At 44.4% G+C, this 26,468-nt stretch overlaps 1 protein-coding gene across 1 annotated transcript in view; it reads right to left on the reverse strand.

Moving 5' to 3' along the window:
- LOC127581610 (syndecan-3-like) overlaps positions 1 to 16,258 on the reverse strand; it is a 212,894-nt gene extending 196,636 nt beyond the window's left edge. The window contains 1 exon segment of the mRNA XM_052036121.1: positions 15,955 to 16,258. Coding sequence (XP_051892081.1) covers positions 15,955 to 16,017 — 63 coding nt within the window. The 5' untranslated portion in view covers positions 16,018 to 16,258.
- Between the last annotated feature and the right edge of the window lie 10,210 nt (positions 16,259 to 26,468).

Genomic DNA, 26,468 nt, shown 5'->3' on the forward strand with positions numbered 1-26,468 from the left:
TCCTCAGAACTGTAGATGGGAGATGATTCCTCAATTCCACAAGATGTCAGGAGAATCCTGGAAGATGTGGACCTCAGGGAGGGGTGGGGTGGGATTTCATGGATCACCAGATGAGGTCAATTCATCCTCGGTTCGTGACAGACCAATTTCTGCCACATACTTAATGCAGTTTCAACCAGGAGAAAAGATGAAAAGGAACACAAGATTTCCAGGGATCACCTATGGTGAACATATAGCTGTGGGTGAGCAAAGAGCTCATGGATAAAAAATAATTGACATCATTATCTCAAACCAGCATCTGCTAGTAATGGAACAACAGAAAACAGTGCAACGGGGATGGTTAGAATCTTTCTGAACAATCTCATTATTTTTTCCAAGTACTGGCTGGGGCAAAGCAGAGACTGTGCAGTCTTGAATCCATTTACTGTCACAGACGGTATAAAAATCAAAGGACCGCAGAGCAAAAGGAGGATAGCGATAGGTGACTGACAGGAGAATATTACGGTTTACTTCTTGCAACGTTGATCAGATTCCAACCCATCATGCATCATTCAATAGATTGATGCTGCATGGATCATGAGCTCGAGAGGTGACACACGGGCTATGTGCGACAAAGGTTAATTACTTATGTTGTGAAGAACACCAGAGATGTTCAGAAATTGCCATGCTTGATTCCTAGTCAATATCAAGTTCCTAAATGACCAAAGTACCCCAGCCAAGGGGGGGGGGGGTCTCACACACATGAAAGATGATGACTGATGTGCAGAGTGACCTCCAACATTCCCGCCTCTACACTCACACCATTGGTTGCTCAACCTGTCCATCCTTTCAGCACCCGACCCCCTACAGATTCCATTGATCACCTGATACGTGCATCCTTGCACAAGGCCATCCTCAGGGGTGACAATAAGCCAGTACGGGCCAGCACAGTAAGAAAGTACCTGCTGTAATAAGTACGAATGGGTTAAGTTGGCTGTGTTAATGATACAACTGCAGAGGTGAGACAGTTGAGTTACTTTCATCCATGCCAACCCCAACATTCCCAGTTTGTTGGCTAACCCGCCAACCTTCCACACACACACACGCACGCACGCACACCTGCCATCGGTCATTTGGCACATCCACTGCCCCCGTGCTTGACCTTCCCTGAGCCAATCAGAAAGCAGGCTCTTTGTTAACCAGTTCCGATGAAGGATCAAAGACCTGACACTTTAACTCATTTTTCTCTCCACAGATGCTGCTTGACCCACTGAGTATTTCAGGTATTTTGTGTTTACTTCAGATTTCCAGCATTAGCAATTTTTGCCTTTTCAGACTTTAATCTGATTGGATGAGTCTTAAATGTCAGTCAAACAGTTTCCATGTTCCATCTTCAGTATTTTAGTAACAAATAAATAAGAACTTTAAAAAACAATTGAGAGTAAAATCCAATTACGTCAATATCCCAAACACTTTCTGAGGACTTTGCTTGCTCTGGTTTCCTTGCTATTAAACGTAACTTCCTAAAGACTCCAGGACAACCTGGGAGGGTTGGCAATCCCATGGGGGCCTGTATCCCAGACAGGACAGAAGAGGAGAAAAGAAAGACAAGCCAGAGTTCCCAATTTCCTGACATAACTTGTCCAGCACTCATGAGCCACCTTTAAAGGGATAAACACAATGCAAGAAGATTCCCTGTCAACCCCTCATACACCCACCCGATCAAAGTGACTTAGGGACACCTGGAACAATAAACAGAATTCAAATTTCCCTGGCAAAGCAAGACCAAACATTATCTGGTGGTCCTCAAAACAGAAAGCAATCTTTACATTAACTGCAACAACTTCATGAATAAAATTCAGACCTGTATCATTAAGCCTGAAGTGTACTCTATGTCCTCCTCAAAACACGTGACCACATGCACTCAGTCCCTTCATCTGTCATTAATATAGATAGTAAAAACTTGAGTACCCATCACTGATCCCCTGCTGCATCACACTAGTTACAGCTTGCCAAACATGAATCCATTTATTCCAATTCTGTTTTCTGTTACTTAACCAGTCCCCTATTTGTGACAATGTATGTCCTTAATGGCATGAGCTCTTACCTTGTGCAGTAATCTCTTATGTGGCACCATATCAAGTGCCTTTTGAAAATTTAAATACATTGATTGGATTGCTTTATCCAAACAGCTCATTACAGCTTCAAAAAAAAAGCTCCAATGCATTTGTCAAACACAATTTACCGTTCATAAAATCAGGCCCTTTCTGCTTTGTAACTTTACAATTTTCTATATGTCCCAATACTGCCTCCATAATAATAGATTCCAACAACTTCTCAATGACAGGCATCATGCCAACTGGTCAATTGTTTCCTGCCTTCTATCTGCCTCCTTTCTCAAGCTGCTGGGACCTTTGCAGAATCTAGTGAACTTTTTCCACAATCAGTGCATCCACCATCTGTACAGCTGGTGTCCAGGATGTGGGCCATCGGGTCCAGTGACCTCGTCAGCCTTTAATCCCATTAGTTTGACCTGCCCTGCACTTCTCTTAGGATAATGATTGTTTCAAGCTCCTCCCTCTCTTTTGATGGGTGTTATTCTACTACTATTGAAACATTTTCAGTGTATTCCACGATGACACTGAAAATGTTTCAATAATAGTACAATAACACCCAGATACTACTAGTCCCTGCCATTTTCTTGTTTTCCGTTACAATTTCCCGGTCTCATCCTTAAGGGACCAATGTTTATTCAGCTACTCTCTTACCTTTTATATATTTATAGAAGCTTGTACTATCTCTTCCCATAATTCTTGCTAGCTTTCTCTCCTAATCTATTTTTTCCCTTTTTATCATCTTGTTACACATCCTTTGGCAGCTCCAAATGCTCCCAACTTCCTGACCTACCACTAATATTCACAACATTCTTTGAAGTTGCTTACAATTTAATATAACTTCCCCGATTTCTTCACTTAGCCACGGACTGAAGACCCATCTCAAAGAGAATTTATTTCTCAATGGAATTTATCGTGTTGTTAATTAGAAAATAGTTCCTTAACCGTCTGCTACTGCCTATCTACTGTCTTGCTCCTTGATTGATTTTCCTAGTCCACTTTCGAAAACTATGTGCTATTATTTAAATTTAAGGCTCTATTTTTACACATCAATTTCTTACTCTCAAGCTGAATGTGAAACTCTCTCACGCTATAATTACTCTTCCTTTACTACGAGATTATTAATTAATGCCATCTCATTACACATGGCCAGACCTAAAATAGCCTGTTCCCTGGTTGGTTCCAAAAGACGTTGTTTAAAGAATCTGTCACAGATACATTCTATGAAGTTCATCCTCAAAGCTATCTTTGAGAATTTAATTCATATCACCTGCCTTGCCATTGACTTGAGGTTTATGTTCAAGTCCCAACTGCATTGCCATTGTAATAGTTCTCCAGAATAGATACGGAAAAAGTGTTTCCACTTCATTGAAGCAAAGCAATGGCCAGTAGGTTTTACAGAGGCATTGATAGATCACAAGGAGAATTAGAGTTTCTTCCAGTGCTGCATTACAGGTTGAAGCAGTTGACACTGATGCATTTAGAGGAATTTTGTTGTCTGCCTAATTGCCACAAGAAATAATGGAGATTTATAACATGGATATAGCTATAATTATGGGTGACTGGGCAAATCAAATTGGCAAAAGTAGTCGAGAATGAATCATTAAGGGCATTCAAGATTGTTTGCTGAATTAATAGATTATGAATCCGAGGAACAGATTGTAATAAGGCAGCATTAACTGACAATCTCACGGCAAAACATTCTCTGGGGAAGAGTAATCATAATATGATATAATTTCACATTCAGTTTGATAGTGACAAATTTAAGCCCAAGTATTAAACTTAAGTAAAGGTAGTTACATGGGTTAGAGGAGAGGATTAATGAAGATAGATCAAAAATTAGTTTAAATATTATATCCCAGACAATCAATGTTAAATACTTAAAGAAGTATTTTGTAATTTTCACTAAACAGGAATTTCCCTGAGAAAAGACTTCTTGAGAAATGCAATAGAAAAAATAGAACACAGAACAGGAACAGGCCCTTCAGCCCCTAATGTCTGTGCCGAACACGATGCCAAATTAAACTAATCAATCCGTAATGAAAGGTGGTAATAAATTGAGCAAAATGGTTTATAGTTGGGCAGAGGAGAGCAGGAGAATCAGAAGCTGGCAAAGGATGACCAAAAAAAAAGAGAAATTGAAATGACTGAGAGCTGGCAAAAAATATAAAAACAATTACAGCTTATCCACACATGTAAAGAAAAAGATAGTAGCAAAGGTAAATTGAGAAGGGGAAATAAAATTGGAGAATCAGGGATCAGCAACGACATCATACAAATACATGTCTTCAAAGTACAAGACATTGAAAGCATTCAAAAATTAACTGAGGAACAAGGGAGGAGGCTTCAAAATAATTTGAGCTAAAGTTCTAAGCAAACTAATATAAAAACAGAAAATGCAGGAAATGTTCAGCAGGTCAGGCAGCATCTGTGCAGCAAGAAACAGAATTGATGTTTCAGTATGTTGACCTTCGATGAAAAGTCATGATCGTGAGCTGTTAATTCTAGTTCGCTCCAGAAATGCTGCTCGACCTGCTGAGCACTTCCTGCATTTTCAGTTTTTATTTCAGTTTTCCAGTATCTGCAGTTTTCCACTTTTTAATAGCTAAGCAAACTAATGAAACCAAGGGCAAAAAAATCCCCTGGGTCTGCTGCGTTAGTGAGCCAAACGATCTGTTTCCATGCTGGGTGACTATCAGAGAAAACAAGCCAGTTCACTTAACATCAGTTATTAGGAAAACTCTGGGATCTGTTATTAAAGAAGTAATACTTAAGCACTTCGAAGAATGTGGTTAATGTAGTTTAACAAAAGGAAGAAGAAAATCATTTTAAACAAATGTATTAGGTTTTTCTTCCCCACAGTGCCACAGGGTAGGGTCATGTGATCAAGTTCCTCAAAGTAAGGCTTGGAAGGCCAAGGGTAATATAATAGCATGAACCTGACCTGCTGAAACTGATAGACAGAAAACAAATAGTAGGAATAAACGGGTCATTTTATAGATGATGAGTCATAAATAGGGGTGTGCCTCAACATTCAGTACTGAGGCCTCGACTATTAACAATCTGTAGTAATGATAAAACTGAAGGGGCTCAGTATAATGTACGATACAGAGATAAGTAAGAAAGCAAGCTGGAAGACAGAAATGGCAAGAAACTGGACCCATTTGCACAGGACTTTTTTTTATATACACAAAATGTACCCAAAAACAATTTTCCCTGGGGATGGATTAGCCAACGGTTATTTCTTGGATCGAATTGAACCCATCGGGATACTGCCTTGAGCACGAGGCTGGACTCGTGCAACAACCCCCTCATCCCAGAACCTAACTAAGCAAAACACTCTGGTGACTCCAAAGCTGGTATATCTTAAGGTACAGAGTCCACCAAGTAATGAAAAATCCCCACACAGTTACAGCATGACTATTAACTTCTCACACACCAAACTTCTTGCAATACCAGCTGCCCTCCTATTTGCTTATCTTACAGGCAGGTTTATTTTCTGTACCTCGGTACACCGACATTTACTGGTCTCTCACTGCTTAAAAAATATTGTTTTTCCCTTCAGCCTACCAAAGTGTTTTTTCACCTTTTACTCCATCTGCCATCTCCTTGTCCAGACCTTAACTTACCTAAACCCCTTTGTAGGTTCCTTCACTGTTCTCTTTCCGGGGCGCTGGGGTTGGAAGAAGATTGTATAAATACAAGCAGGGTTCAGTAGGGATGGATGGATTTGCAGTAACTCGAATGGAGCATTAGGTCTTTGTGTGTGGGAAGAAAACAGAAATCTAGCCTGTAGCATATTCACTGGCTGTGTAGAGGAGAATTAGAAGTCCACTGGCATTTGCAGACTTTCATCCTCTCTCTCTTCCTACCCAACACCTCCTGTATGTGACTCTTTTTTGGCTCCCAGAAGAAAAACTATCAGCTTTCCTGCAGAATGAGCCATGCAAGAGAAAAGAGAGATTCAGATACCAAGAAAATACAGCCAGTCACTGGAGCTGGGCTCAGTAACACTCACACGCGGATCATTTGGATTCACTGAGCCTCCTCAAGCAGCCCATTCAGAGAGCCAGTCTGCTTCAGATTACGAATGCCATATTGTATGCAGTCAGTAGGTCAAGGACTGGATTGCTTGAGCTGTTAGAAACAAAGCTAATTTTCTCCATGAGCCAGTCTCAAATTATTGCACAACTTCCATTAACTTGCTGTGAGTACAATTAAACCTGTCAAGCAATCAGATTTTTAGCTTTGCAGAAGTTCAATGTATTCTATTTTCAGGCAGCGCCCTGTTCATTGAAAATGTTGCAACATATTTTGGCAAGAATAATTTTCCAATGCTAAAAATGCTTACTGCTGGTCTGACAGTGACAAGCATTGAATCGTGGGACGGTAGCACCGGGGGTGTCACAGCGGGAAGGAAGAGAAGATGGGAAAAGACGAGGGGAGGGCAGGGAGAAGGGGAGGGCAGGGAGAGCGAGAAGTGGAAGGAGTGAGGGTGCAGAGAGATATGGAGAGAGATTGAAAGAATAAGTCAGGAGAAGATGGGAACTGAGGGAGGGTGCGTGGAGAGAGAGCAGGATGGAGGAAGTAAGGAGGAAAATGGAAAAATAACAGAGAGAGGGGTTTAGCGAGGGTAAAGAGAATGGGGGGGGAAGGTTGAAGAGTAGAGGGGGAAATGGAGAAAGTTGGGGAGGAGAGAGGGAGACAGAGGAGGGAGCACAGCCCGCAATGCCAGTAACACCTGAATGAATGAGAAAAGCAAGTAGGCTCGTGATATAAATAACACTAAATTAGATTAAGGAGTTAACATGGTATGATGCAAGTTGATAAAGTCATACAGCACAGAAACAAGCCTTTTGGCCCAACTTGTCCATGCCAACCAAGATGCCTACTTGAGCAAGCCACATTTGTCTGCACTTGGCCCATATCCCTCTAATCATAGAACATTACAGCACAGTGCAGGCCCTTCGGCCCACAGTGTTGTGCTGACATGCTTTCCTATCCATGCATCTGCCCAAATATCTCATAAACATTGTAATGGTATCCATCTCTATCACATCGTCTGGCAGCTCATTCCCCGTACCCACCACCTTCTGTGTGGAAATCTTGCCCCTCAGGTCTCTTTTAAATCTTTCCCCTCTCACCTTAAACCCGTGCCCTCTCATTTTAGACTCCCCTACCCTGGAAAAAAGACTGTGACCATCCATTTTATCCAAGCCCCTCACGATTTTATGTACCTCTAAAAGGTCACCCTTCAGCCTCCTTCACTCCGAGGAAAACAGTCCCAGCCTATCCAGTCTCTCCTAACAACTCAAGCCCTCCAGTCCCCCAGCAACATCCTTGTAAATCTTTTCTGCACCTTCTCTCGCTTAATCACATCCTTCCTATAGTATGGCGACCAGAGCTACACATGACACTTCAGGTGCAATCTCACCAATGTCTTGTACAGCTGTGACATGGCGTCCTAGCTCTTGTACTGAATGTCCTGACCGATGAAGACAAGCATGTTATATGCCACGTTCATCACCTTGTCTACCTGTGTCGCCACTTTCGGGGAACTATGTACTTTTACCCCTAGGTTTGTTCTACAGCACTCCCCAGGGCCCTGCCATTCACTGGGCATGTCCTAGAACCATAGAACCATAGAAAGCTACAGCACAGAAAAACAGGCTATTCGGCCCTTCTAGTCTGTGCCGAAACATTATTCTGCTAGTCCCATTTACCTGCCCCCAGCCCATACCCCTCCAGACCTCTCTTATCCATGTATCTATCCAATTTACTCTTAAAAGTTAAGAGCGAGCCCGCATTTACCACATCAGATGGCAGCCCATTCCACACTCCCACCACTCTTTGAGCGAAGAAGTTCCCTCTAATGTTCCCCCTAAACCTTTTCCCTTTCACCCTAAAGCCATGTCCTGTCCTGGTTTAACATCTCAAAAAGCATCACTTCACAGTTAACTGAGTTAAATTCCATCTGAAGTATTCATGTAAAGTATTGATAAACTGGAATGTTTTAAAACAGGATTCAGCAGGAGCCTGAGGGAGTAAGATATCGGCAAAGGAGGGGAGGGTGCCTTGTTGCACGAGTGGATTGATTTGGCCCTGATATATTACTGGCATCGATACTCCCAGAGCTTTAATAACTTAGGTAATTGATGAAGAATTTCCGAGAGCCATTCTTCCTCCTTTAACCAACGCTATCCAAAGCTGATGAATCAGTCAGTCAGTCGTTCACAGAATGTGCAGAATGACTGGTGACTGTGTACAACGTGGACAGTGTAGTTCCATGTAATTCACTTTGTGAAGTGCTTTGAGATGGCTTCAAGCAATGAGGCGCAATATAAATGTGAAATCAGTATTGGCTCCCAAAGCACTCAGCTGAATGATGGCACTTAATCCCCTAGGGCTTTTTTTTCTCTCTTTGTTCTTGGCTGAGATACAGTTCCACATGTGTCAGTCCCTTCCTCATATCTCTTCACACAGCACTGTCAGTTTGCTATTAAACATTTGGATTTATAATTGTGTCTTTAACAAAGCAAAACATCCCAAGACACTTCTGAATGTGAGCAAATGGGCTGCCAGTTCCCAGTGTTGTAACAGTGCCTTCACTCAATATGTTTTATTAGTTGTAAAGCTCTCTGGGACACATAGAATTGAGGAAAAAGTGCAACATTAATGTGTTCTCCAGTAAGTTGCTTTCTTGACATACTCCAGCTTTACATCCTATTCCTTCCTATGACCCCAACGTGCATTCAACCCTCCCTGTCACCCAGTCCCCCGAACTGTTCCCCATTGGGAATAAAACCTTCAGCTCTCTTGGCCAAATCCAGAACCCACTTTCTAACTCCTTCTTAAAAACCTTATGAAAGCCCTTCTCCATGACAAGGCTTCCCATCATCCTCCTCCCTCAGAGTCGCTCCCTTTCTTGCTCTGGGAGATACCTTGCTGTGTGCCTTATGCCATTTATAAAGGTTTTAAATAATAATTTGCATTTGTGCAGAAACGCTGCCCTGGAATTTAGCTCAAACGCATCGGAGAAGCTCACAAACAAAATCTGACGCTAAGCCAGAAGAGGTGTTAACTCAGGTAACCAAAAGATTGATCAAAGACATAGATCGTAAGGGATGTAAAAACATAGAAAATAGAAGCAGGAGTAGGCCATTCGACCCTCTGATCCTGTTCCACCATTCAACGTGATCACGGCTTCCGTACTGTATTGCTGCTCTTTCCCATACTCATTGATACCTTTCTTGATTGTCTTTCTTTCTCCTTGTTAAATATCTGCAATGCCTGAGTGAAAAAGTTTCTCCTCATTTCAATCTTAAATTTCTTGCCCAGCAAGCTAAGATTGTGATCCCTATTTCTAGATCTCCCAGCCAGAGGAATCATCCCAGCATCCAGTCTGTCGAGCTCTGCCAGAATTTTCTAAGTTTTAATTAGAGCCCTGCTCATTCTTCTAAACACCAGTAAATACCAACCTAGTCAATGTAACCTCTTCCTGAGCAGCAGTCCACCATCCCAGGAGTCTGTCTGTGATCCTCTGGCTGCTCTCACTCTGGCTGGACTCTTGACCTCACAATCTACCTTGTTATGACCTTGCACCTTATTGTCTACCTGCAATGCACTTTCCTGTAGCTGTGACACTTTACTCTGTATTCTGTTATTGTTTTTACCCTGTACTACCTCAATGCACGTGTAATGAATTGATCTGTACGATTGGTATGCAAGACAAGTTCTACACTGTACCCTGGTACAAGTGACAATAATAAACCAATACCAATCTCTATGGCAGGTATATCATTTTCTTAAGGACAGACACCAAAACTGCACACGGTACTCCAGGTGTGGTCTCACCAAGGTCCCATATAGCTGTGGTTGCTCCTGTCCTTAAAACCACTTGCAATGAAGGCAAGATACCATCTGCCATCTTAACTGCTTGCTGCAGCGACATATTTCAGTGACGGACATACAAGAACACCCAAGTCTTCTTGTACACAGCACTGCCTTTCTGTTTTTCCTATCTAAGTGGGTAACTTCACATTTATCCTTTTCCTTCTGCATCTGCCATGTTTCTGCCCACTCTCTCAACCGGTCCAAATCACCTTGAAGCTTTCTTGTGTTCTCTTCACAATCCCACCCAGTTTAGTGTCATTGGCAAACTTTGAACCAGTTCATTCTCTTCCCTCATCCTGATCATTGACGTCAAATACAAACAACCGAGGTCAGAGTCCTGTGGAACTAAATTAAGATTAATGAGTTTATATGGTATGATGCAAGTTCATGAAAAGTATTGATACACTGGAGTGTTTTAAAAATAGAGTCAGTGGGAGCCAGAGGCAGTAGGATAGCAGCAAAGGAGGGCAGGGCGCCTTGTTGCATGAATTGGTTGATTTGGCCCTGATGTACTAACGTCATCAATATTCCCAGAGCTCAGGTAATTGATGAAGTATCTTCTAGACCCATTCCACCACCTCAACCAATGCCACCCAAAGCAGATGAGTCCATCATTCACACTCGTCCATCTGCAAAACGCAGGAAAGATCCATTTATTCCTACTCTCAGTTTCCTGTCTGTCAATGCATGCCACTACACTACCCCTTTACCGTGCATTTGATGCACTCACCTTTTATGTGGGACTTTATTAAAGGTTTTCTGAAAATCCAAGCACACCTCATCCACAGGCTTTTCCTTATCTATTCTACCAGCGACATCTTCACCTAAGCATCTTCACAGGGAAGCAGTAGAGAGGCAGAGAGGTTCAAGGACGGAATTAGTGTGGCAGAGATTATCAACTAGAAAGCAACAAAAATAGGGGAGGCCATGAATGAAGGAGCTCAGTAAGTTTGGAGGGCTGCAGGAGAAAGTGAAGGGAGAGGCGTTTGAGTGCCACCAATGCTGACTCTTCCAAATTCAATGAAAGGAAAGCGAAACTCCTCTCCCAGGTCAACACCCCCAGTACTGAGGCCCTACTTGCACTCTGCTACATTGGACACACCACATCAAATTGACGCGTGGTCCCCGAAACGGTTGCTCTGTTCCAAGTTCTGGCAAAGGAAACGATTTAAGGATGTGCTCAATTCCTCCTTGAAAAAAAACGACAACATCCCCACTGATCATCGGGAAGCTCTGGCCCATGAGAGTGGAGAAAGAGCACTTGAGATGGCATTGAGAACCTCAAGGCCACGCATCAGGGGTATAGGGAAACCCTGCATAGTGGCAGAAGGAGTGCACCACCTCACAAACTACCCACCGACCTGCACAATCAGCCACTTGCTGCCTCATCAGATGAAGGGTTTGCAGTACCCACATTAACCACCTGGGATCCCATATGTAAATAGAGTAGAATTAAGTCATCCTTAGTAAGGTATTGCCTATGAAGAAGGTTTGAGGGATTTGAAAACAAGGATGAGAACCTTCAAATCTGGGAGCTAATGCTGGCCAGTACATTTGCAGGGGCGGAGAGAAGCCAATTAGGAGATGGATGGCAGAGTTCTGGAAACAAGAGTTTAAAGTTAAATGGTTGTCGCATTGACATTTTAAAAGGGAAATATTAATCAGTGCAGAGTCTACTTTACAAATGATTGATTGCTGAAAGTCTACTGGGCAAATGGTGGTTTTATCCAATCCACTACTGAGCAGCGTGACACGTCGAAGACGTGAGTTTGCAAAGCTGAAAACCTAATAAGGATCAAGGTTTGTGCTAATTTAATTCCAGAAAGGTTTAGATTGATTTCCTCCTCCTCAAACCCCCCCTCCCCCCCAAGGCATTTGCAGATATCGCAATTAAACATAAACAAAGGCATAAATCAAATGAAATCTCAGACTGTTAATGAACTGGAGCAGCTCTCACAGAGGAACTACTCTGCTTCTCCTCATTTTCAGTTTGTACTGATTGTCGCACCTCTGGACTCTGTCCCTACAGGGAGTGAGCCCATCTGCAAATCACACAAATCGATACTTTACTGCAATTTGACTGAATTTTCAGGTTTCCCAACTTGCCACAGTTGGTATAAACTCTATTAGCTCAATTAAGTCACTTGCTCCAACTTTCAACAGTACCCCACCTTTTTTAAACTCCTCTGGTTCTAAGGAACCTTTCACCGCCTCAGGATGCCCAAAGTGCTTCAGAGCCAATGAAATTCTTTTGGAAGTACAATGAATGTTGTCATGATGGAAACATGGCAGCCTACTTGCACACAGCAAGCTCTCACACACAGCAATGAAATATTGAGCAGATAATCTGAGTTATTAGTGCTGCTGTACAAAGGATGATTTGTGGCCTGGATGCTGGGGATAATGTCCCAGTGAAACATTGCAGTTGGATCTATTATTCCCATTCAAGAATCCATCTCATACCTCTGACTTTGAAGTACTTCAGCGCACCAGGGGTGTGCCAGCCCAGATTATGTGTCAAGTCAAGTCGCAAATTCTGGGATGGCGTTTGAGCCTTCAGCTTTCTGGCTTAGAGGTGACAGTGTTACACCTCGATGCCAGGCCAACACGTGTAACGTGTGAAGCCCGCATAGCCAGACACTGTAAAACAGCACCTGACCAAGGTACGCAGGCTGGTATCTCCCGGAATGCCTGCAACATGTTAGTGGATCAAAATCAGATTTATTATCACTGACTTATATGATGTGAAATTTGTTGTCTTGCTGCAGTACGGTGCAAAGACATAAAATTACAAAAGGATGGCACGGTAGTGTAGCGGTTAGCATAACGCTATTATAGCGCCAGCGACCTGGGTTCAATTCCCGCTGCTGTCTGTGAGGAGTTTGTACGTTCTCCCCGTGTCTGCATGGGTTTCCTCCAGGTGCTCCGGTTTCCTCCCACGTTCCAAAGACGTACGGGTTAGGAGCTGTGAGCATGCTATGTTGGTACTGGAAGAGTGATGACACTTGTGGGCTGCCCCCAGCACATTCTTAGGAATGCAAAAAGACGTATTTCACTGAGTGTTGTGACGTACATGTGACTAATAAATAAATATCTTATCTTATAAATAAATAAATAGTTGAAAACAAAAAGGAATAATGAGGCAGAGTTCGTGGGTTGATGGACTGTTCAGAAATGTAATGACAGAGCTCAGAATGGGCACCCGTTATACAGCAGGGAGGAGTTAGTTAGGTTCACTCTCCCAGTTACAATCCATTGATCGGTTTTATTAAAAAAAATCCACATGTGGTGCTCTCTAAGACCAGATCAGGATTGGTTATGACTCCTAGTTGGATTATAGAGAAGCAATCTATCATCGGTCACTTTGATCAATATAAATGCAACAACAACAAAAGACATTTACAGTAACACCACAGAAGACAGTCCTTTCATCCTTGGAGAGGTGTTGTGGGAAATACAATCAATGGCTTCAGGAAAAAGGGAAGGAAAAACTTAGGAAAACAAGGAAGGTTAATTTATCATTTACCATACTTCTGGAAATAAGGAGACATTGCTGAACAGAATGTCACATGTTGTCCTCCACACACATTCTTTCCCCATTTTGAAGGTTGAAGATATTCATTCAAACAATGTGCTGGCTGGGAATGCCTGAAATACATGTCTAACACTCAATTATAACCTTAAAATTACTCTCTGATGTCAGATTTTGTTTATTCTGTACTTTCAAGCAGTTGATCTGCATTGGCAGTAACCTTTCACAGAAAGTACTTCTTCCGTGCAGCTGTAGAGTATCTTTGCAGGTTTAACACTGAGTCTTTATCGATAACTGGTCAAAAGGAGAGAGAAAAACTGTGCAGAGTAAATGTAAACACAATCTATAATAAGTCTTAAAGTGGGCCCCCTGGGTCGGTACAGTGCGACACATAATTGATTTACCAATCAACTTGACTCATTCCATCATAATGGAAGAGGCCATCCCCATATTAGAGGGGTTTTATAAAAGTGGCTGGATGCTTCTGCAAAGTGGCTTTGGGATAATTTAGTGGACAATGGACTTCTTGTGCATCACAGACTTTTTGCTTCAGGTAGGTTACTGCAGAAATGATAAACAGATTTTGATCCCTTTACAGACTGTAGGTGGGACTGAAATATAGACACATAATATGGCACACACATGCTTATAAACTGTAGGTTATTAAAGTCAACTGGAGTGCAGCAAGTTTGGACCAGTGCCAGCCCAATTGTGGCTGCGCTTCCTCAGACATGAATCAGCCAGTGATGAAAGAGACACTAGAGTTATGAGCCTGAATTAAGTTACTTACACACACACACACACACACACACACACACACACAGCCTCACATCACATGTCCCAAGAGAAATGGCATCTGTCACTCATCCGGGAATTAGTTGGACTTTAATTAAAAAAGAAACCTTCAACGTGCAATGGATTTTTAGTCTCGAGAAGAGACAAAATTAAAATTGAATGTGTTGATTTCCAATCAAAGGTCCTTTGGCTCACAGGAATCAGCACTCGTTTCACAAGACTAAAGCACTGATTTGTTACTCTGGATTATCCATTTATTTCAGAATACTATTTACTGTGACTCATTTCTCCCTCTTTGCTGGTGGCATAGAGAATGTCTCCTCGCTTTAAAAAAAACTTGGCATTTATTAATTACCACACGGGAAAATGTTTCATATCCAATGAGGTTTCAACTTTGAAGTATTTTCCCACAAACATCAATAAGATGATGAGAAGTGGCGACCATGGCACAGGGCTCTTCTTCAAATCAGTCCTAAATCAGAGGGCAGACATGGGCCCAGTTTATCATTGCATCCATCGAAACTGTATCTCTGCCAGTCGAGGGTTCCATCAGTACTGCACTGAATTGTCAGCCGAGATTATAGCCTCACAGTTCCCCAGTGGAGCTTGAATCCATAACCTTCAATCCTTAAACTAACCCACAGCACCAAGAATATTACCCAAAATCACCACTGTAGTTCATAATGGATTTGATTTCCAGCATTTTTAACCTAGTCCAGCACGTTTTATATCTTTTTACTGATACAACTTCAACCAGACAATCTTAGGGTCAAATATTCATGAAGCCTGCATACTGTGAAATCACCTGCAGCAAATCAAAGGTTAATCAATGGCAAATACAAGAAAAATCATTCACTCTAATCAGAGCAGAGAAACCCCACAGCAGCGATAAATATCACTTGATTTTCAGCCCCTGAACTCTGTGCCCTGCTGAAACGAAATGATAATAACTAGCATCCAATAGTGTTTTTGATAAAGGTGGATGAGTGGGAATGAAGAGGGAGAGAGGTGAACGGGGAGTGGGGGAGGGATGAGGTACAGCGAGAAAAGGGCTAAATGCGAACGACAGAACGGAATGGGAAACAGATCCGAGCTGAGAGAATGAGATGGGAGGGACTGGGCGAGATGCTGTGGGATCCAAGAGGGTTGAGAGACAGAGAGAGAGAGAGAGGGTGGGTAGGGTAGGATAGGGGGTGGAGGAGCGAGAATGGGGCCGAAAGAGGGGACAAGAAGGGACGGGAGGGGCAGGTGACGTAACTGCCTGGAGCTGGAATCAGCCCCTCCAGAAATAATTCCTCTCTGAATTAAAAAAAAAGTACTCCATGGCAAAATAAAAAAAGCCGGAATGATCCCGACCGACACACCTGGAGTGCAGCCACCTGACTGTGTGCGGAGTCCCCCGGGATATGTTGTAACATAAGATAAGATGCAAATCAAATGCATCAAATAAGCCACTTGTGTCACGAAAGCAATGCGCTGTAACAGTTTGCAAAACGAGCACCAACACACACACTTTCCCTTAAAATAATTGGTACAGTAATTCCTCATCAGCAGAGCAGCCGCAAGCATCTCATTTCAATGCCTCCCCCTCCCGCTGTAACATTTCCCTCGCAACAATGTAGCCGCCGGATTGTCACTCACCGATACAATGTCGCACAGGCTGGGGATCAGCAGACACAGCAGGAGCACCGAGAGCTTGGACATGGTGGGGAAGAGGATACACAGCGCTGGGGTCGGTATCCGAGCGGAATACGCTGGGTTTCTTTCTCCTGTTTCTCTCCCTCCCCTGAAGCAGGTTGTAAATGTCCCTCTGGTCTCTCCTGATCAATCTCAGCGCTCCACAGCCAGCAGCGCCCTGGATTTGGGATTTCTCTGCCTCCGCCGACCGCTCTCTCTCTCCGTGCTGGGAAACTGTACCGATCCGCCCCCAGCTCACTCTCTAGATATAGAGACGGAGAGAGAGAGAGAGAGAGAGAGAGCGCCAACGAATAAGTTCATACACAATCCAATCCGCCCCCTACAGGCACCGCACAACCTCGGGTTTGCAGTCCACAGAAATGACCCGCTGAAATCGTTCCAGCATTTTTCAGCTCAGACCGTGGAGTTTTAACCAGAAATATCGACTGTCCATCTCCCTCCACAGATGCCGCCTGAGCCGCTGAGTTCCTCCTGCGGTATGTTTTGTTGCTCCAGTGTCTTCTGCTTTCAGTTCAGATTTTCACCATCAGCCGGCGATGGGGGTATTGAAGTCGAGTTTATTGGTGAGGTACAGATACAATGAAAAACTTGCTTGTAGCAGCATCACAGGCACGTAGGTTCAGACAATACACAGAACATGAATTGTACTACAATTTAAGGTGAGAGGGGTAGGTTCAGAGGAGACGTGAGGGGTGAGTTTTTTACTCTAGAGTTGGTGGACGCCTGGGATGCGTTGCCTGATAGGGTGGTGGAGGCAAATTTATTGGGGGCTTTTAAGAGGGGCTTGGATGGGCACATGAATGAGAGGGAAATAGAGGGATATGGGCATTCTGTGGGTAGGAGGGATTAGCTATGTCGGCACAACATTGTGGGCCGGGGGGTCTATGCTATGCTGTACTGTTCTATGTAATATTAAATAATAATATTAAAATATTATTGGATAAAACGGGATCCTTATAATTTTCCCTAAGGACTAATAAATAATGTCCACAAGCCCAAACCTCTTGCTTTTTCAGTTTTCAAATCATCTTTCCAAGTAATCTTTAAGCCTAATTAAGGGGTTAAATTATGGATAGGATTTACTCCTGTTCCCTTGGACAAGTGAAAAAACCACGATGATGCTGGAGGAACTCAGCAGGCCAGGCAGCATCCGTGGAGAAAAGCAGGCGGTCAACATTTTGGGTCAGGACCCTTCAGGACTGAAGATAGGAAAAGGGGAAGCCCAATATATAGGAGGGAAAAGCAGAGCAGTGATAGGTGGACAGAAGAGGGGAGGCAGGGTGGGCACAGGGTGGTGATAAGTAGATGCAGGTAAGAGATAGTGATCGGCAGGTGGGGGGGAGGAGGGGAGAGCAGATCCACCAGGGGATGGGTCAAAGGTAAGGAGAGAAAGGAAAAAAGGTAGAAAAAAAGAGGCTGGAAAGGGAAGAAGAGAAGAAGCGTGGTGGGGGGGTGGGGGGAACGGTTTGTGGGGAAGGTGGGTGTGGGAATTACCTAAAGTGGGACAATTCAATATTCATGCCGTTAGGCTGCAAGGTTCCAACATGGAAAATGAGGTGCTGTTCCTCCAGTTTGTGCTTGGAATTCTCCTGGCAGTGGAGGAGGCCGAGGACTGACATATCAGTGATAGAGTGGGAGGGGGAGTTGAAGTGACTGGCGACGGGGAGATGCCAATCGCAGTTATGGACGGAGCACAGGCGTTCTGTGAAACGGTCACCCAGTCTGTGTTTGGTCTCACCAATGTAGAGGAGGCCACACTTGGAGCACCGAATGCAGTAGATGTTTGGGTCCCTGGATGGAGGTGATGGAGGTGGTGTAGGGGCAGGTGTTGCACCTACGTTGACCGCCTGCTTTTCTCCACAGATGCTGCCTGGCCTGCTGACTTCCTCCAGCATCATCATGTTTTTCATCTTGATTCCAGCACCTGCAGTCCTTTGTTTCCCTCGGACAAGTGCCTGCCTTGGGTGTGCTTTAAGTGATCCCCAGAAATGATTTCCCTGGTAGGTTATCGACACTGACATTAAAATGACAGGAGGGAAGTCCTCGCTCTTTTATCGTGGCACAGTTTCTCCTGGGAAGAAGCAATGGATGCAGGGACCAGCTTGGCTTTCGGGACTGAGATCCAATAAATTATTTCCAGGTGAAAGGTAAGAAAAGTCTGGACCAAAATTGAGTTGACATACAGATCCACTGTGATCTAACTGGATGACAGAACAGATTGAGGGGCTGAATGGTCTCTCCAGCTCCTGATGACCAAATTCCCCTACCCTGTGGTAAGACTCAATAGTGAGCCTAAGAATTTTCCCAATAACCTAGGCAGCAATAACGTTCAACCAGGTGCAGAGGGTGTTACAGTGACAGAGTAGAGCTGCTGCTTCACAGCTCCCGCAACCCAGGTTCAAGCCTGACCTCTGGTGCTGTCTGTGTGGAGCTTGCCCGTTCTCCCTGTGACTGTGTGGGTTTCCTCCAGGAGCTCTGTGTAGGTTGGCAGGTTAACTGCTCACTGTAAATTGCCCCTAGCATGTAGGTGGGTGTTAGAACCTGGGGGAGTTAATGGGAATGTGGGGAGAATGGTGTAGGATCAGTGTAAATGGGTGCTTGACTTCGACACGGACTCAGTGAGCTGAAGGGCCTGTTCCCATGCTGTAGGATCCAATGATTAACATCACAAAACACAAGTAGTGTACTGTAGTGTAGCGGTTAGCGTAACGCTATTACAGCGCCAGCGACCCGGGTTCAAATCTGGCCACTGTCTGTAAGGAGTTTGTACGTTCTCCCCGTGTCTGCATGGGTTTCCTCTGGGTGCTCCGGTTTCCTCCCACATTCCAAAGACATACTGGTTAGGAAGTTGTGGACATGCTACGTTGGCGCCAGAAGCGTGGCGACACTTGTGGGCTGCCCCCAGAACACTCTACGCAAAAGGTGTATTTCATTGTGTGTTTCGATGTACATGTGACGAATGACGATATCTTACTTAACTGTGTGCATTGATCACATTGCTGTATGTGAGACCTTGATCAGCCACAAGAACTGTCCTGGCAGCTACGTTAGTCCATCAGAGGACTGGTTCTGAACAAACAGACAGGGCTTCATAACTGACTTTTCAGTGGTTCAGCCAGTGAAGGGAAGTTCATGACTCTCCTGACCAGGGACCAAGGTGGCTCCATGTGTGTCCATGAGTTGCCTTCACTTGAGTTTGGCCCCGAGGTTTCATGAAACGTGACAGACCTCTCCATTAGTTTGCAGGACATGTGCAACACTGGTAGGGACAACTTTTATGCCCTGATTGTTTGGCCAGACCAATATCCAGAATTGGTGGGAAGGTTGTACAGTCCACGCTTGTATCCACTGGGGTTTAGAAGATTGAGGGAGACTGCAATGAAGTACATAAGATCCTCGGATATGGAGAGGATGCTTCCTCTGTGAGAGAATCCAGAACTAGGGTCCGATGTTCAACATAAGGGGTCACCCAATCAAGACAGAGATGAGGTGAATTGTTTTGTCTCACTGGGTTAGGGTTAGTTTGCTTTTTTGCTCCAAATTATAGCAACTTTAGTCTCTTGTGTCCCCATGAGAATGGTTCCTGGAATGAGGGACTGCAGTTACAAGGGTAGACTAGGGAGACTGACAGAAGTATAGAGTAATGAGTGGTCTGGACAGGGTGGATGGTGAGAGGTTGTTTACTCTGCGGTGCGGTCAAGGACAAGCATCACCCTCCCAACCTCTCACCAAGTCTGCCCACTTCCAAAAATGAAATGTCCGTGGATTTATCTCCAAACTAAAATAAAACAGAAAATGGATTCCCTGGAGATGATATTGTTGTCACCAAGTTTCACCATGACAATATTAGAAGGTAGGCCATTCAGGCCCTCCAGCCTATCCTGCTAGATTCAATTAATTAGAGACCTTGGCTCCAGCCAAACGTGCCAGAAAATAAACGGCAGACGTATAAAATAAAGAGGAAGAGAATTAAGAGCGGTATGATGGAAAACCTTTTTTACACAATGTGTGGACGAAGTTTAAGAACATAAGAAACAGGAGCAGGAGGAGGCCACCTGGCCCGTCGAGCCTGCTCCACCATTCAATAAGATCATGGCTGATCTGGCCGTGGACTCAGATCCACCTACCTGCCTTGTCCCCATAACTCTAAATTCCCCTACTATGCAAAAATCCATCAAACTGTGTCTTAAATATATTTAATGAGGTAGCCTCCACTGCTTCCCTGGTCAGAGAATTCCACAGATTCACTGCTCTCTGGGAGTCCTAACTACTCCCCCGAATCTTGAGGCTATGTCCCCTGGTTCTAGTTGCACCTACCAGTGGAAACAACTTTCCTGCCTCTTTCTTATCTATCCTTTTCATAATGTTATATGTTTCGATAAAATCCCCTCTCATTCTTCTGAATTCCAGCGAGTATAGTCCCAGGCCACTCAATCTCTCCTCGTAGGCTAACTTCGTTCACCTGCACATCTGGTGTAGACAGGGTCTATCCTGGCATTCAGGGGTGAACTGGATAAATGTTCAGTGAGGAAACATTTGCAAGGGTACAGAGAAAGGGCCTGTAGGGTGATGGACTTTTTTTTTTGTTCCAATTGTGCCGTTTCTTGTAAAAACTCCGTATAATTTATGTTTAGTTCATGTTTTTCTTGTGAATGCTGCTTATATGACGCTATGTGCCTGTGATGCTGCTGTAAGTTTTTCATTGCACCTGTGCACATGACAATAAACTCGACTTTGACTTTGAACTGGAGAGTTGGTCCGGCAGAGCATTAGTATGAATCTGAAGGAACAAATGCCTTCCTGTGTGTAACCATTCTATGATTCTACATGTAATGGGGTTGAATTTTGTTAGCTGACACTCCTTGGGTTTTTGTTACTAAAGTGATATATAAGTGTAACATGTTTATGTTGAGAATATCCTGTTATGAAAGATTTTCCATCTTCCACCATAATCACTCATTTCCCAACCCAACCATGGATTTCCCTCCAAACTAAAATAAAACAGAAAATGGACTCCCTGTAGATGATGTTGTATCACTAAGTTATTCTTCACCTGATTTCACCAGGTTGATTCCGGAGATGAGGGGGTTAACCTACGAGAAGAGATTAAGTGGCCTGGGACAATACTCGCTCGAATTCAGAAGAATGAGAGGGGATCTTATAGAAACATATAACATTATGAAAGGGATAGATAAGATAGAGGCATGAAAGTTGTTTCCACTGGTAGGTGAGACTAGAACCAGGGGACATAGCCTCAAGATTTGGGGGAGTAGATTTAGAAGGAAGATGAGGAGGAACTGCTTTTCCCAGAGAGTAGTGAATCTGTGGAATTCTCTGCCTGGGGAAGCAGTGGAGGCTACCTCATGAAATATATTTAAGACACAGTTTGATAGATTTTTGCATAGTAGGGGAATTAAGAGTTATGGGGACAAGGCAGGTAGGTGGATCTGAGTCCACGGCCAGATCAGCCATGATCTTATTGAATGGCGGAGCAGGCTCGACGGGCCGGATGGCCTCCTCCTGCTCCTAGTTCTTATGCACGCAGTGGCAATATTAGGCCGTTAGTAAGCCGTTCCGGCCCTTTAGCTGATCCCACCAACTTCCATTAATTAGTGCCTTGGCTCTCACCAAACGTGCCGGAAGATAAATGACACCAACCCTTACAAAAAGTTGCTAGCCCAGATGATCAACACTCAGGCAAAGAGTGATTGAAAAACTGAACACTGCAGAAGCTGGAAATCTGAAATAAAAGCAGAAATGCTAGGAAAACCCATCGGGTCAGGCAGCATCTGTGGAGAGAGAAATAGAGTTAATGTTTCGGATTGATGATCTCCATCAGAAATAGACACCTAGTTCTGCTGGTCATTAACCTGAAACATTAACTCTTCCTTCTCCTCACAGATGCTGACTGATCTGCTAAGTATCCCAAGCTTTTTGTTTTGATCTTAGTCAATGAGGTAGTTTTAAAAGTCATAAAGCACAGAAACAGGCCCTTCCACCCAACTCGTCCATGCCGATCAAGTTCCCTACCTGAGTTAGACCCATTTGCCTGTGTTTGGGCAATAGCCCTCGAAACCTTTCCTATCCATGTACTTGTCCAAGTGGCTTTTAAATGTTGTTATTGTACCCGCCTCTACCACTGGCAGCTCAATCCATTTACCCACCGCTCTCTGTGTGAAAAAGTTGTCCCTCGGGTCCCTCTTCAATCTTTCCCCTTTCACTTTAAGCCTGGACCCTCTAGTTTTGGACTCCCCTTCCCTGGAGAAAAAGACTGGCCGTCCACCTTGTCTCTGCCCCTCAGGTAAGGAGTGTCTTAGAGGGTGAGAGACAGATGGAGACGGGAAGAGGTTTAGGTGTCTCCACAGCCGTCGTTGGCAAATAATATAGTTATGATGATCTCTATAGAACTCTGCTTAGGCCACATTTAGAGTATTACATGCATTTCTGGTCACCTCAAGATAGGAAGGATGTTGAGGCTTTAGAGAGGGTGCAGAGGAGGTTTACTAGGATGCTGCCTGGTTTAGAGGGCATGCACTATCAGGAGAGGCTGGACAAACGGGCTCTTTTCTCTGGAGCAGTGGAGGCTGAGGGGTGATCTGTTGAAAGTGTATAAAATTATGAGGGTCATAGATAGAGTGGACAAGCAATATCTTTTTCCCATTATTAAGCGATCCAATACCAGGGGGCATGAATTTAAGGTGAGAGGGGTAGGTTCAGAACAGACGTGAGGGATAGGTTTTTTACTCAGAGAGTGGTGGATGCCTGGAATGTGTTACCTGATAGGGTGGTGGAGGCAAATTCATGGGGGGCTTTTAAGAGGGGCTTGGATGGGCACATGAATGAGAGGAAAATGGAGGGACATAGGCATCAGCTGTGAAGGGATTAGCCATGTCGGCACAACATTGTGGGCCGAAGAGCCTGTTCTGGGCTGAAAAGAAAAGAAAAATAATTATATTCAGGAATGTGCAGGAGTCCAGAATGGGAAGAACTCTGAAATCTCAGAGGGCTGCAGAAATGGAGGAGGCTGCAGAGACAGGAAGGCAGACGACCACGAAGATATTTGTAAAAAGGAATAAGCATTTTAAAATCAAGGCTTTACAATGGCGGTCGAGGGAATGAGATCACGTGATCTGTGACCTAACTCCATACACCCAATTTAGCCGGTATCCCCTAATGTCTCTGGTTAACAAAAATCTGTCAGCGTTAGATGTAAAATTAACTAGCAACTACTGTTTGCGTTAGAGAGTTCCTTTCAACCTGAGTGCTGCCAACAGTGACGCATGGCTCAATTATACACCTAAGGACCGGGAGAAGGAAGATTTGTGGAGCTACATGTTCATGAAGATGCTTTAATTGTTGGTGCCTTTGTCAGCAGTTATAAAACAGGCAGGCTGTTTACCCAGTGCCCATGCACAAGAAAGTGTGGACTTGAATGCTGCAAGAAATAACTAGGCAATGTAATAGCCTGTGACAGTTGTCAAAACAGGGAAGGCTGAACATCAAAGAGATCAAGGGTTCCAGCAGACTTGGTAATTAACATGTCTAGTCATTGTGGAGCTCCCAACTAACAACGTAAATGAGATGCTGGAACAGTGGGGAACAAGAGATATTCTTATCGTACTGTGCCAATAAAGCTTTGAAAGTTGTCCCAAAACACTTCACAATTGAATGTTCAGTAAAAGGAGGAGATCTGGGGAGGGATACCCAGAGGATTCTCAGCACCTTAGCATAGAGAAATAGGTCCCTCAGCGCGGGCTGCCCATGTCTGCTCAGTGAAGGAATGAACCAATTTCTTCCCCTTGTTCTTTGCTCTTTTCCTATAGAGATACAGATTTAGACCTTCTCAAGCATCCAATCAGCTTGGTGCATCTTTTCTTCTTCTTGGACAGTCCCTAGGGATTGAGGATGACTTTCTTCTACTCCAGTTCTCGGGTTCTGAGGTGACTGATGAGGCCTTGCTCTACTCCCTGTATACCCATGACTGTGTGGCCAATTACAGCACCAACTCGATCTTCAGGTTCGCCAGTGACGCCATTGTTGTCGGCCGGATCAACAACAATGATGAGATAGAGAACAGGAAAGAGATCGCGAACCTTGTGTCGTGGTGTCAGAACAATGCGTAACGCTATAACAGCGCCAGCGATCCGAGTTCAATTCTGGCCACTGTCTGTAAGGAGTTTGTACGTTCTCCCCACGTCTGCGTGGGTTTCCTCCGGGTGCTCCGGTTTCCTCCCACTTTCAAAAGACGTACAGGTTAGGAAGTTGTGGGCGTGCTATGTTGGCGCCAGAAGTGTGGCGACACTTGTGGGCTGCCTGCAGAACACTCTAAGCAAAAGATGTACCTCACAGTGTGTTTCGATGTACATAAAGATATCTTACCTTATCTTGTCTTATGAGAGAGTTGGTTGTTGACCTAAGGAAGTGGTGGGATGGGGGGGGGTTGGGGATTGTGTACACAACCCTGTCCTCATCAACAGATCTGCTGTAGAGATGGTCGACAGCTTCAAGTTCCTTGACATCCATATCACCAGCAACCTCACCTGGTCCCATCACATTGGTGTGGTGATCAAGAAAACACATCAGCTTATGTACTTCCTTAGGCGTCCACGAAGATTCATCTTGTCCACAAGGATTCTCTCAGACTTCTACAGATGCTCTGTAGAAAGTGTCCTGACAGATTGCACCTCAGCCTGGTGTGGCAACTGCTCTGCTCTGGACCGTTGGAACCTGCAGGGAGCGGCAAACATAGCCCAGTCTGTCACAGGCTCGTCACTTCCCTCCATCCAGTCCAGCTTCACGGTGCGCTACTTCAGGAAGGCGAGTATTTATCATCGAGGATGCCGGCCACCCTGGCCGTTCCCTTTTCTCTCTCCCACCTTCTGGGAGAAGATACAGGAGCTTGAAAGCCCAGACGATCAGACTTAAGAACAGCTTCTTCCCAACTGCTATCAGACTCCCGAACCAAACACCTCTTTCACATCCCCTTCCCGGTGATACTGCCACATCCTTATTTTCACTCTAGTCATTCCTTCTGCAGTATACTTTGCACCTTGGTGTTGTTTTGCTCTCACCCCTGTATTTATTGTTGTATTCATTATTACCATGTATACTCTTTACTCTATGAGCTTCATGTGCGCAATGAATTTCATTGTACCCTGGTGTTTATGACAAGCTACCTAACCAACAATGTAGGAACCACCCACAGGTGGGGCAGGAGGTGCTTGACAGGGTGGGTAGTTTAGGAATTGGTGCATTCCTTCTGCTGATATCCGTGGGCTTCCACGTGTTCCCAGTGAAGAAACTGGAGGCCAGGAGTTCCCTCAAACCCATGGAGATGTTAAATTTTATCAGGGAGGCTTTGGGAACATCTTTGAATCATTCCCTTTATTCACCTGGTGCTGTGGTGGAGCTCAGGATAGAGTGCCTGTTTCAGGAGTCTGGTGTTCACTGTGCAGACAGTGTGACCTGCCCATCAGAGGTGTCTGTGTGATAAAGGAACTCAGAGCTCTAGCTCTGGTCTCGGCAAGGGTGCTGATGTTGGTTTGCTTATTCTGCCAGTGGAAGGGTTTGTGGATCCAGCACCGGTGATGCTTTTCCAGTGCTTTGAGGTGCCTATTTATGCAGAGTCAGGGGCTGAGCTCCAAGTCAGTATCAACCAATTCACTGGAGTGTGTCCTCACACTCAACAAGCAGCAACTTCTACTAACCTGCGTCCAACTGCCCTCCAACAGGAAAGGTCCACCACAAGAAAATGCAGCTCACTTCCTTCATCCTGGGAGACACCTCTCAACGAAGGAACGCACCGATGATCAAATTCCCACCATCTCGACTGCTCCAGCACATCCTTGGGCCATTTGAGGAAAAGAGTGAAATCTGTTATCAACTCTTGAATGGATCTCAGACGCTAAAAGATGAACTCTTGATCTCCCAATCTACCTCATGGCCCTTGCACTTTATTTATCTCCCTGCACTGTACTTTCTCTGTGACTGCAACACTATATTCTGTGTTCTATTTTCTTTTTACTACCTCAGTGTAAGTAGGTATGGCATAATCTGTCTGGATCACAAAACTTTTCACTGTATCTCGGTGTATAAAACAATGCCAAGATCAAGATGTCAGATATCCACAAACTCATGGTGCATTAAGTTGTGAGGGCAGGACGGTGATCCCTTCCCCCCTCCCTGCCCACCCCCACCGTAGGTTTCTAACACACAGTCACCTGTGATATGCACATTCCATGAGCAAGGGTGCCAAGAGGTTTCCACACAGCCCTCAGTATCCAGTGCAGGACTTTAGACCGAGGTCCTTCCACACAAAGCTTTTGCAGTGACTTCTCCGAGCTTCAGTGTGTCCTGGAATAAAATCAGGATTTATAATAATAATTTGTCATTATTTATGAATAATTTATGATAACTTCAGAGCCAGAAACACACAGAGGGCCGGAGGGCATCTGTGG

Source organism: Pristis pectinata, chromosome 22 (genome assembly GCF_009764475.1).
Source record: "Pristis pectinata isolate sPriPec2 chromosome 22, sPriPec2.1.pri, whole genome shotgun sequence".
Taxonomy (NCBI): Eukaryota; Metazoa; Chordata; class Chondrichthyes; order Rhinopristiformes; family Pristidae; genus Pristis; species Pristis pectinata.